The 12,840-nt window shown below is 40.6% G+C and overlaps 2 protein-coding genes across 4 annotated transcripts; both read left to right on the top strand.

Annotated features, from left to right (window-relative positions):
- Positions 1-3,084, top strand: LOC108137571 (serine/threonine-protein phosphatase 2B catalytic subunit 2). Its single transcript, XM_041709746.1, has one exon. It carries the CDS (start codon positions 452-454, stop codon positions 2,174-2,176), a length of 1,725 nt encoding a protein of 574 aa, XP_041565680.1. The 5' UTR covers positions 1-451; the 3' UTR covers positions 2,177-3,084.
- A 2,938-nt stretch (positions 3,085-6,022) lies between these two features.
- LOC108137715 (actin-related protein 2) lies at positions 6,023-11,758 on the top strand. Of its 3 annotated transcripts, XM_017259599.2 has the most exons (8): positions 6,023-6,193; positions 6,469-6,651; positions 7,305-7,415; positions 8,269-8,283; positions 9,324-9,539; positions 9,722-9,931; positions 10,011-10,439; positions 11,181-11,758. In XM_017259599.2, the coding sequence occupies exons 2-8, from the start codon at positions 6,604-6,606 to the stop codon at positions 11,349-11,351; spliced, it is 1,200 nt and encodes a 399-aa protein (XP_017115088.1). In that variant the 5' UTR covers positions 6,023-6,193; positions 6,469-6,603; the 3' UTR covers positions 11,352-11,758. The 3 variants fall into 3 exon arrangements, with proteins under 3 accessions (XP_017115088.1, XP_017115087.1, XP_017115089.1); XM_017259598.2 differs by lacking the exon at positions 6,023-6,193 and having other exon boundaries at positions 6,314-6,651; XM_017259600.2 differs by lacking the exons at positions 6,023-6,193; positions 8,269-8,283 and having other exon boundaries at positions 6,316-6,651.
- The last annotated feature ends 1,082 nt before the right edge of the window (positions 11,759-12,840 follow it).

Here is a 12,840-nt window from a genome sequence, read left to right as displayed (position 1 = left end):
TTCTGAAAATTCCATTAAAACGAGAAAAAAAAAACGTAGCGAAAGAGAGAAATTACGACGTCTGCAGGGCCGTAGCGAAAAACCAGCAAATACTGAGACAGAGTGACTATGATTGTTGTTAAGTGAAAGCAGCATTGAGGAAAACGGCCAGCGGTAGAGGGAAAGCAGCGGAATCAGCGTTTGGAAAACCAGCAGAAAGCGAATCAAAGCTGGAAGGCGATAAAGCGGCTCACCAGGCACCAACAACACAGCAGCAGCAGCAGCAGCAGCAGCCAGGGAAAGTGCGAGAGTGTGCGTGCGTGTGAGTGAGGGTGCGAGTGTGTGTGGGCAGTGGAAACTGAACTGAGCCAAGAGAGAGCGAGTGCGAGAGAGAGCCAGAGTGGAAGTGGGAGCGGGAGAGGAGCAGTCCGATTCCGAATCCCGTAATAGAAACAATAGAAGCCCCCAGACCATGTCTTCGAATAACCAGAACCAGAGCGCCGTTGGCCAGGCGGCAACAAGTGCCCGTACAACAGAAGCCACAGATGCCAATAGTACCGCCTCCAACAACAACAATAGCAGCAGTACCGCTGCTGCGGCGGGCGCCACCTCGCAGAGCAACAACAGCGAAAGCAGCAGTCCCACCACTGGAACGGGCACGGTAGCGACCACTGGAAAGCTGCACGGTGGCCACACGGCGGTGAACACCAAGGAGCGGGTGGTGGACAGCGTCCCCTTCCCGCCCAGCCACAAGCTGACTCTGGCAGAGGTGTTCGACCAGCGGACCGGAAAGCCCAACCATGAGGTGCTCAAGCAGCACTTCATCCTGGAGGGCCGGATCGAGGAGGCGCCCGCCCTGAAAATCATTCAGGACGGTGCTGCTCTGCTGAGGCAGGAGAAGACGATGATCGACATCGAGGCGCCGGTGACGGTGTGCGGCGATATCCATGGCCAGTTCTACGACCTGATGAAGCTGTTCGAGGTCGGCGGCTCACCGGCGACCACCAAGTATCTGTTCCTGGGCGACTACGTCGATCGGGGCTACTTCAGCATCGAGTGCGTCCTGTATTTGTGGTCGCTGAAGATCACCTATCCGCAGACGCTGTTCCTGCTGCGCGGCAACCACGAGTGCCGGCACCTGACCGAGTACTTCACCTTCAAGCAGGAGTGCAAGATCAAGTACTCGGAGCGCGTGTACGACGCCTGCATGGACGCGTTCGACTGCCTGCCGCTGGCGGCGCTCATGAACCAGCAGTTCCTGTGCGTGCACGGCGGCCTGTCGCCCGAGATACACGAGCTGGAGGACATTCGGCGGCTCGACCGCTTCAAGGAGCCGCCCGCCTTCGGCCCCATGTGCGACCTGCTGTGGTCGGACCCGCTGGAGGACTTCGGCAACGAGAAGAACTCGGACTTCTACACGCACAACTCCGTGCGCGGCTGCTCGTACTTCTACAGCTACGCCGCCTGCTGCGACTTCCTGCAGAACAACAACCTGCTGTCGATCATCCGGGCGCACGAGGCGCAGGACGCCGGCTACCGCATGTACCGCAAGAGCCAGACCACCGGCTTCCCCTCGCTGATCACCATCTTCTCGGCGCCCAACTATCTCGACGTGTACAACAACAAGGCGGCGGTGCTGAAGTACGAGAACAACGTGATGAACATCCGGCAGTTCAACTGCTCGCCGCACCCCTACTGGCTGCCCAACTTCATGGACGTGTTCACCTGGTCGCTGCCCTTCGTGGGCGAGAAGGTCACCGAGATGCTGGTGAACGTGCTGAACATCTGCTCCGACGACGAGCTCATGACCGAGGAGAGCGAGGAGCCGCTCTCGGACGACGAGGCGGCGCTGCGCAAGGAGGTGATCCGCAACAAGATCCGTGCCATCGGCAAGATGGCGCGCGTCTTCTCCGTGCTGCGCGAGGAGTCCGAGTCGGTGCTGCAGCTGAAGGGCCTGACGCCCACGGGCGCCCTGCCCCTCGGCGCCCTCTCCGGCGGCAAGCAGTCGCTCAAGAACGCCATGCAGGGCTTCTCGCCCAACCACAAGATTACCTCGTTCGCGGAGGCCAAGGGCCTGGATGCCGTCAACGAACGGATGCCGCCGCGGCGGGACCAACCGCCCACGCCCAGCGAGGATCCGCACCATCAGGCGCCCCACAGTCAGCAGGGCGGCAACAATGGGGCCGGCCACGGGTAAGCTGCAGGACGAGGATGCGGATGCGGATGCGGATGCGGCGCGGAGAAGTCTGGCGAGGAGTGGTCTGGAGGAGGGGCCGTGTGGAGAGGAGAGGAGCGTAGCGGAGGCAACACAAAGAACACCAACCGAACGGAACCTTAATTAAGCTTAATGTGGCAGAGCAACAACTTAAATACTAAAATCGATTCTAATTCTAAGTACTTGGCATAATCCCCTGCATTTCGTGAGTGATCGAGCCCGCACCAGCTCCATGTCCATGCCCATGCCCATGCCCACGTCCAAGTCCATGGCCCAGATTCTCCAAAAACCTCCAAACAGCATGGAGCAGAGATTTGTTTTTACGCAGGCGCGCGCACATTGGATATTAGAATTATGTGTGGCATACTTTGGCGCGCCGGCCCCCAGGAAAATTCCCTTTCTCAAGAGCAGAAAACCAACCGTAACCCATAACCTAGCTTAAGTTGTAATGTATAAACTGAAATGGGCAAATTTTAATATGGAAAATGAACAAAACCGACAGAAAAACCTCCCCCCGCAAAAACGTAAAAAAAAAAAACATAAGAAGAAGATGAAACCGGGGAGAAAGAAGCACTAACCCAAAAGAAGAGGTGGGAAAAAAATCCAGCGCTAATCTGTTCCAAACATTTAGCAGCGCCAAAAAGAAGCGTACATATATGTATACATATGATTATATAGAATTATCGAGGCATAGAGCCGAGATGTAACCGAAAGTGTAATGAAATTCGAAATGAACAAAGGTCATTTATGTAATAATCGTAATCCTTGAACTAGAAATGTAATCTTGCATAAAAAAAACCAAAACAAACAAACAATTTCGAAACCATTTGCAATATGTGCCGCAATAGTCCATAAATGTTCCTTATACGAATTAAACATTGAAAGTGAAACCAGAGTTTATTTTTTTTTTTAAATATATATAAATATATTAATGTATAATTGTTGCATAATCTAACTTTCGACTTAATATGTTACATTTTACATGTGCGTGTTCGACTGTGTGTGAATAACCGCTTGCGTTTTATTAGTTGCTTGCCTTACAAAAAGAGAACAAAAATAGAAAAAAAACGGAAAACCAGTAAAGATCATAATCGATATTCGAGGATCAAGTCTAGCTAATTAATGAATTGATGTATCCGATCGATGACATTACCGTGAATGCATTTTAAACAACACTGAGACACAGACACACAGACACAAAAAAGGGACAGATCGTTTACCATTTAAATAGCAAATCAAATATTTAACTAATAAATTAATATGTAAACATAATAACATATAATATTTTCCTGTGTGTAAATTAAACTAAAAGATTAATTAACTTAGCGATTCGATTTTTGTTGAAAGCGCAACACACACACACACACACACGACTTATTTCCCTTGACTTAAAAAGCTAATTGAAAAGAGATTAAGCATAAAAAAGATTTGTATTTAAGTAAGTATAAGGCATGGATCGGCGTTTCAGATCAATTCAATGATAATGATGGCAATCAATTTCTCAATTTCCGCCTACACCTGTTCCAAAACTGATGATATCAGCTTCTCCAGTATCGATATCCAATCAAAATATATACACACGCAAGAAATGCCTTTATCCAGATCACACTTTTCCACGTCACCAAAATATTTACGCTGTACTTTGCTTCGACTCTTCAACCACCTCTACTTGCATTGAACTCTATCTAAATATATATAAAGATATCTATATATATATATATATTATATACCGAGTTGACATTGGAAAACAATTAGTTCTTAGTGATCTATGCACGTATCGTAACAATACCAAGATTATTTAAATCGTAGTTAAAAGAAACAAATCAAGGATGAAAAGCAGTCTTAGGGAGAAAACTTAGCTTTTATAAAAAAAAAAGAAACACGGAAAACAATTTACTCAACTAATTGAGAAATATACATATATATATATATATATATATATATATATATATATAGCGTTTTTTTTAATCCGCAACCACAACTATATAATTATTGAAGAAGTATGGAAAGGGACGACGTTTAAGTTTTGATGTTTCTGTTCTATATATGGTTAAATTGTTGATACTGTTAAACCGCAAATGCATATTTAGTTAGTACCAAGTGAAATGGGAATCCTCCTCAAATCAAATTTAATTGCAATAGTTCACGAGTACGAAACCAAAGAACACCAACACCAAACAAATATTTAATACACTCAGATAGCAAATTGGCATACATTTTAAAAAATCGCCAATCAAATATTACACAAATGTAAAATATTGGGTTAATAACTTAAAAAATTATTTCGGAATTTCAAGTACTTCTAACATACATTTTCCAAAAAAAATTTCTAATTTTAAAAACTCATATAGCAGCAATGACATATTAATTTCTAATACATAGTTAAAATTTTTTTAACTAGGCATAACCATTGTTTTAAAATGTAGTTATTTGTTTGCTCTATCCAAAATGTTGGAGAGCAGAATTTCTATGTTTTAAAAATAATATTCCGAAAATTGTAAATTTTTAAAGAACATCTGATTTGTAGGGCAATTTGTACTCCGAGTGTATCAAAAGCAAAAGCCATGGTAAAGTATTAAGCTAAGCTATCAGTAATAATAATTCTACATGTATAACTAGCAATCCATTTGCTTAGCTCCCTCGATAATGAAAGTAACTACTGCATGAGGCATAGACAAAACTTCCCGGCACATAGTAAAACTAAATAAATGAATAGAACGATGGAGGGCGATGTGTAGATTTTGATAATACATCAAGACCATACCAAAATACTTATGGAACTATTAACAAGCATTGAAACGTTAAACATAATGCATAATACCCAGACAAAAGCAGAATCAAAAATGTGGGAATGAGACAGACGGCTGCATGGTACATACATACATATATAAGACATTTCGCCTCTTAAAGCAATTATAAAGATAACAAATGAGTAACGTTTATTATATTATTAAATTATACATACATATACATACTATATAAACGGAATAAAATAAATCAGCAGAAAACTTTCCATTTTATGGCGGTCGATTCCTTATTTCATTTTTCTTTTCAATATACTGGCGTTTTTGTCCCACTTCAACTTATTCGAAAAAAAAGCCACTACACTATTAAGTGGAAAATAATTATTTAAAATAGCATGGACATAATACTAAAACTATTTAAATTAAGTCACTGGAAAGACAAAAGGTTGGAAAGTCAATCTTTTATCACCGTCCTTGATTTGAAATTAATGGTTTATCTGATTTGAACACAATTAAAAAAGGGCACAGAATCTAATTATCTTCTAGAAGAACAAAATTTAACTTCAGTTATTTTAAATGTGGATTAAAATTAAGGCATTTTGAAAACAGAAACTGTGGCTTTTGTTATTCTGATCCAAAAAAAAATGTTTATCAGTTCCTCAACCTCCTTTCAATTACCATTAATTTGAGCCTTTAAACTTTTTAATTCAAAGTTTTCTACCAAACTTATATACATACATACATACATAACTTGAAAACTCTATTTGATATAAAAATATCCGTATTCTACATATTCTTAGTAGAATAAAGAAACAAACCTGGCAAAAAAATGTATTGTTTTAATTGTATAAGCAAAATGCTATATGTTGTAAGAATGTAGCAAAAAAAATTAAATTTTTTAAAGATCAAAATTAAGCAGGGAAAAATCAATGAATGGGAATCCCCGTTAACTTTCGTATCGTTTAGTTCCTATAAATCGGACATTTTTGGCATTGTGGTATTTTCTTTTTTTGGTATAAAATTTCGGTATTTTTAAACGTTTAAATTAAGCCGTTTTTCAATATCGACCAGGTGGCAACGCCGTCACAAGAAATATTTTTATAGATGGAGTAAAGAGCGAATTTTGTACCGCCCAAAATATCTAAACTTTAAGTGTTTGTTGGTCGCCAACGACAAGCCATTTGGCCATAGTAAATTAGTAGTGCAAACTGGGAGTTTAATACACAACCAACAACAAACGGAGCGGCGAAAAAACGTAAGGGAGAGTGGCAAAGAGAAGAAAACAAATGCTCCCGCCCGCGTGGCTGTGGGTGTGTGAGTGCGCGGCGGGTGTCCATGTGTCCGTGAGTGTGCGTGTGTGTACGAGTGGAAGTGGAAAGTGTGTGATTAAGTGCAGTCGCTCTCCGGCGGACCAAAAGAAATCATTCAACAGTAGTGTTTAATGAACGGCTGAGCCAGCCAGCAGGAAACGCGATCGCCCAACTACTCCACTGTATCTGTAGTTGTTGTTTTTTTTTTGTTTTTATCAAGGAGAGGCGCCGCAACCAATAAAACCAACACACCCACAAAGGCAACCAAGTCGCGTCATCAGTGGAAGAGGAAAGACAGCAGCAGCGGCAGCGGGAGAAGCAGTGGTTTTCCAGCTCCAGAAAGAGTCCTTAAAACATGGACAGCAAGGGTCGCAATGTCATCGTCTGTGATAACGGCACAGGGGTAAGATATTAGGAGTAAGCAAACCACCGCACCACCCACATCCACACACACCAACGCCTACAGCTACACCGACTGTGTGTGACACACATTTCCAGAGTTGAGCCGTGTTGTTGTTGCTTGTGCTTGCTGCGCTTCTTTATTTTCTTCTTGTAGGTTAAGCAGCGCTTGGACGGCCATACTGCTTGCCGGCCCAGCGGGCGTTGACGTCGCGCTTAGTCAAGCAGTTGCGGCAGTTGCAATTACGCGTGTGCTTCTTCTTCTTCGCGCTTTTTAGTCACTGGAACCCAAGAGCGATCGCCGATTACTCAGCGGTTACTCAGTCACTCCTACACATGCACATACGAACACCTATTGCCCAAAGAGCGGCGCAACAACAACGCGGCTATTTCCAACATTCAGTTCTTATCGGGAAGCCCGAGAATTTTTGTTTTGTGATTACGCCTCGATTTCGATAAGAGTTCGATAAACCAAAGCAGTTAAAGAGCAAGGAAAAGCTACACTAAAAAAGAAAGAAGGTTAAAAGCAGGAAAATTATTCCTATGCTTAACATTAAAATCTGAAGTAGTACTCTTTCTTAGAAATTGAGTACTTAATACTATAGTATTTTGTATATTTTAAACTAACCAAATCTTTCACCTTTCTTTTTATTGCAGTTCGTCAAGTGCGGATATGCCGGCAGCAATTTTCCCACCTTCATTTTCCCCTCGATGGTGGGACGACCCATGATCCGGGCGGTGAACAAAATCGGTGATATCGAAGTCAAGGTATGATCCATCGTACTCACCAATGTAACTATGTTTAATTAATCACATACATGAAAAGATAGTACAACCACACACAACACAAATTGAATTGTGCACAGGCCATCAATTGTATTACCACATATTATATCATATTTTCGATGTAACGTATACATGACTAGTTAAACGGCAAGAACAACATTTAGCGCATAGAAGTTCACTATCCACCAACCATCCATCCACCATATATATATCATATTACCCACCCCCCTTCTGATTTTTGAGTGAAATTGCTCTATACTTCTATTCTGTCTGTTAGTGTGGCATATCAACTTACTTCTATGATTTGTTTTTGATCTACTCCATTCACATTCACATTTCATTTCATTTCATTTTCCATCTTGATTTCATCACAGGGACTTTTCCCAACATATTGCATTTTTGCTTGAGTTGCATTGGTCTCGGTGTGTGGGTCTCTCATATTATGTGCATAATGTATCAGTATGTATTATGGTGCAAGAATCTATCGAGGATATCTTACTTATACCCAGGTTAAGGCTTAGCATAAAGATCGGTGGATATGGAGGCCGGACCACGAGCCATTTGGCTTCTTTTTTAGTGCATCACTTGATATCCGATATCCTCAACAAATACACATTTATCTACCCCTATATAATTCCTTCCTAGCAGTTACTTTAGTTTAGACAGAAACAAAAAATAAACAACAAACCCAAAAATATAAACACATATTGAATAGCAACAACAAACGAAACCAAAAATATATTTTAAAATTTTAATCTTTCTGTTCTTTTTAATATTCTTATACATTTTTCTGTTCTTTTTTTACATATTTTGTTAAAAAACAAATATTTTGCAGGATTTACATGTCGATGTAAGTCAAGTTTGTATAGTTAAACAAAAAAAAACCAAAACCAAAACCAAACTACCACTAAGAAAATCTAATCACCAAGCAACACAAAAATCAAACTCCATTCGGCAAAGGTTAAATAATAAAAAAAATTTGTATACGATTTACACAATACGAAAACACAAAACAACACACGCTTGACAAAATATTTCGAAATTTTCTTGAATATTCCTAGTTAAAGCTACGCACTTAGGATTAACTAATTAATTGTTAACTGTTCACATTTTTCACTAGTTGTTTGCCTTGAATATTATCCCAACTATTTTCCGGCCCTGTCCAACTATCTTGTTGCTTCCTTTTGGCCATCATCTATAATTGTACGCCATACGTATAAAAATAAAAATCTCTGAAATGTCTTAAATCGGATAAATCTGAGGCGTGCTAAAAAAAAAAACAAAATTAATTGAACAAACAAACTTCCGTAAATATAATTTTTGTTATTTAACTTTTATTCCTTTGTTTTTAACGAAAACGATTTTTTTTAACCCAGCCAACCCTTTTGATTTTTGTACATATGTTATGGCAACCTAATTCAGTTGTTTGTTTGTTTTTATTGTTAATTACTTTGAATAAAAAAAAAAAAAAACTGATCAGGTTTTTGACTGCATGATGATGCCCAATTTTTGCTTAAGTCCTATTTGTTCCCCATTTTGTTTTGCACGTCTGTCTTTGTCCAAGTTAGGGTGTAATTCCAGTTGGAGGCGCTTTGGAGAATGTCCCCTTCTGCTGGAGTTTACTCGCTTATTGTTGCCTCTTGTTAATCGTTGATTGTTTAGCCTAGTTTAGTTTTATCCTTGTACTGTGATCGCTGTTTTTGTGCCTACCACCCTGTGAATGTCCCCCATACTTACGCTTACCAACCCAACCACTTAACCCAAACCCAAACCCAAAGCCAAAGCCAAACCCAAAGCCAAACCCATCCAAATCCAATCCGTAACCCACTGGTTATGCAGTGAGCAAGCCACGGACACTAACGCTGCGTCCTCTGACGAACGAATTTACAGGATCTGATGGTCGGCGATGAGGCGTCACAGCTGCGTTCCCTGCTGGAGGTCTCCTATCCCATGGAGAACGGTGTGGTGCGCAACTGGGACGACATGTGCCACGTGTGGGACTACACGTTCGGGCCCAAGAAGATGGACATTGACCCCACGAACACAAAAATCCTGCTGACTGAGCCGCCCATGAATCCCACAAAGAATCGCGAGAAAATGATCGAGGTGAGTCGTGGACAGATTCTTAAAATTTTAAGCTCCTTCAAAAAAAAAAAAAAATCCATAAACAATAATAGAAATTATTAAAAAAATAACCAGCAGTTTCATTAAATGATTTAATTTTGTAAGAGCTTACTGTCTGATCCATGCGAACTTAACTAACGATATTTTGGATTTCTGCAATGCAGGTGATGTTCGAGAAATATGGCTTCGATTCCACATACATTGCCATCCAGGCTGTGCTGACGCTTTATGCCCAGGGTCTGATCTCGGGCGTTGTGATCGATTCGGGCGATGGCGTAACGCATATATGTCCCGTCTACGAGGAGTTCGCCTTGCCCCATCTGACCCGGCGATTGGACATTGCCGGACGCGATATCACCCGCTATCTGATTAAGGTTGGTCTGCCGAATTTGATTTTGATTTTATGAATCTTTACTTGACTTTAATGGATTTTGATTTCTCTTCAATCAATAGTTACTGTTACTGCGTGGCTACGCTTTCAATCATTCCGCTGACTTTGAAACGGTGCGCATCATGAAGGAGAAGCTCTGCTACATCGGCTACGACATCGAAATGGAGCAGCGATTGGCCCTGGAGACGACGGTGCTGGTGGAGTCCTACACGCTACCAGACGGTCGGGTGATCAAGGTCGGCGGAGAGCGTTTCGAGGCGCCGGAGGCCCTGTTCCAGCCGCATTTAATCAACGTCGAGGGGCCGGGCATTGCGGAATTGGCCTTCAACACAATCCAGGCGGCAGACATCGACATCCGGCCCGAACTCTACAAGCACATAGTCCTGTCCGGCGGTTCCACCATGTATCCGGGTCTGCCCAGTCGACTGGAGCGAGAGATCAAGCAGCTGTACTTGGAGCGGGTACTGAAGAACGATACGGAAAAGCTGGCGGTAAGCCGATCAAATATTCTGTTCCTTTTAAAATTAGTAGTATATTCTAATTTAATTAAATATTATCTGTTTTGTGTATGAGTATGGTCATTGATAAGTTGGGAGAATATTGGTTGCTTTGGGCTAAAAGCTGTCAAATTAGATACAAATAAGTTTAAAATTAAAAACAATTATAGTGGCGAAAACGTTACTAGAAACAGTCATTCGACGTTTAAACTGGCAATCAAAATGTAATAGTAAATTATAAATTTATACTTTAAGTATTGCTGGGAGAAACATCGATGTATTATCGATATACCGATGTTTTTTATATAAACATAACATGCTAGGAAAAAGCTACTTAAGTAAGAATTAGGATTTCGATACAAAATTTAAAAAATAAAGTTTAAACTTTATTTGAGGAGGATTATATTAAGTAGTATTTGTGTTGATTTGTCTTAGGATGGAGAAATTTTTGTAGTAACATAGTGCAATGAAAAGGTTAATTTACTATTTTAGGTCATGTGTTGAGTATGTATTCTGTTTTTTTTTTAAACTAATAAAAACCATCTTAACAATCTTTCTCAATGTTGCTTAAAAAAACCATTTGTAACATAAAAACTTGTTTGTATCGATACACCGATAGGTATAGAACATGATACTTAATACGAAATAAGTTAATGGATGAATTAAACTTTAAACCGAGTCGATTCTAATAATTATATGATTCCTTTATAATAACTGTTATTATTATTTTTGTAGAAATTCAAAATACGAATTGAAGATCCGCCCAGACGCAAGGACATGGTCTTCATCGGCGGTGCTGTGCTGGCGGAGGTGACAAAGGATCGCGACGGTTTCTGGATGTCCAAGCAGGAGTACCAGGAACAGGGCCTCAAAGTATTGCAAAAGCTGCAGAAGATCAGTCACTAGAGGTGCAGCCTAGTGCGACGGAGTGTGAGGACTACTGCCTGCGAGTGGGATGGGCGTTGATGAGACCCCAACAAATAGGATGAACAATTGTATAAATTTGTTTTGGCTAGTTCGTATAAGTTGAAAATTTGCAGTTTTGCGTGATGTATCTGTCTGTCTATATATGAGTGTTTTTGTGTGCCTGCGTGAGTGGGCGTGTCTGTCGATCAGAATTGGTTTAGATTCCCATAAGTTGCAGACATGCCGACAATGCTCGATCCCCGTACAATGAATTGTAATGTTTCTTTCGTCGCAAAGACGAGCGCCTAAATTGTGTAACCCTTAATTACGTACGTTTAATTGAATATGATTTGCCCCCCCCCTTTTCCTCTTGTTTTTGCTAAATATATATATATATAAATTCCCTATATCGATATTTTTGTAAACGCAAAATGTTTCATTTCGTGCGAGTATTTCATATTAAGTATTAACTAGGCCAAGTCTGCTAGTAGCAGCGATTATAAATCGTGTGTGTATGAGACAGAGAGAGAGAGAGATAGAGAGGGAGAGAAATAGAGCAAGAAAGTTGCACAGCACAGAAGGAGAAAGCTAGTGTCGAGGTCATCCTGCTTTCGTTAACTAAATACACTGATTTAGCAGCCTTTTTCCGATAAAGATAAACCAAGAACAGTCACACGTTCATGCATTTATATTGCCCGAAAATCGATAATACTATCTATTAACCGAAAGTGTTTAATTTGATTTAATTTCCCCTTCCTGCCTTTTCTAGTTAGTTGCAATTTGATGATTGTTGGGGCTAAGCGGACGCTACACATGCGAAACTATCGGCACATACATATACAATATATATGATCAATATATATTTATATGCTTAATGAATGTGTAATGCCAATTATATAAGTAAATGCAATAAACATAAACATAAATATGTATGATGTATACTGTATACTGTAGTAGACTAAAGCTAAAATCGTATAATGACTTGGTTTTTTTTTACCAACTAAAAACAAAACAAGAATCACAATAAAAACCAAACAACAAATTCAATCTACGCTGTTTTATGACTGGGCGGCTACCAATTTCCCACAACAAGTAAAACAATTTATGGCCCCTGGTTAAATGGGCATACTAACAATGGCAATGCTTTGTGGCCGTAATCAGTAATGCTCAATACAAATTGTTTAGAGACCGTCCAAATGAATTGCAATAAAATGCAATACCATGAGAAAAGAACGCACAAAGGAAGTCAAAAATAGCAAAAAGTGGGAACGCAGCTCTTGAGAAAGCAGGTGGCGGATCTAACACTGAAAGGGGTACCAATACCATAATTTATTTATTTATTTAAAAAAAGTTTCCCTTGGTATCAAATAATTTCTAATGGTAAATTGAGCTCTGGTTATGTTTTCTAAAATGTAAATATTAAGTTATTTCTGCAGGGTGTATAATATCTACGTATCTTAAAGTTTTGAATTGAACTCCGCTTATATAT

This window comes from Drosophila elegans, unplaced genomic scaffold (genome assembly GCF_018152505.1).
Source record: "Drosophila elegans isolate 14027-0461.03 unplaced genomic scaffold, ASM1815250v1 contig_149, whole genome shotgun sequence".
Taxonomy (NCBI): domain Eukaryota; kingdom Metazoa; phylum Arthropoda; class Insecta; order Diptera; family Drosophilidae; genus Drosophila; species Drosophila elegans.
Note: the sequence above shows the minus strand (reverse complement) of the source record. Positions and strands in the feature narration are given on the sequence as shown.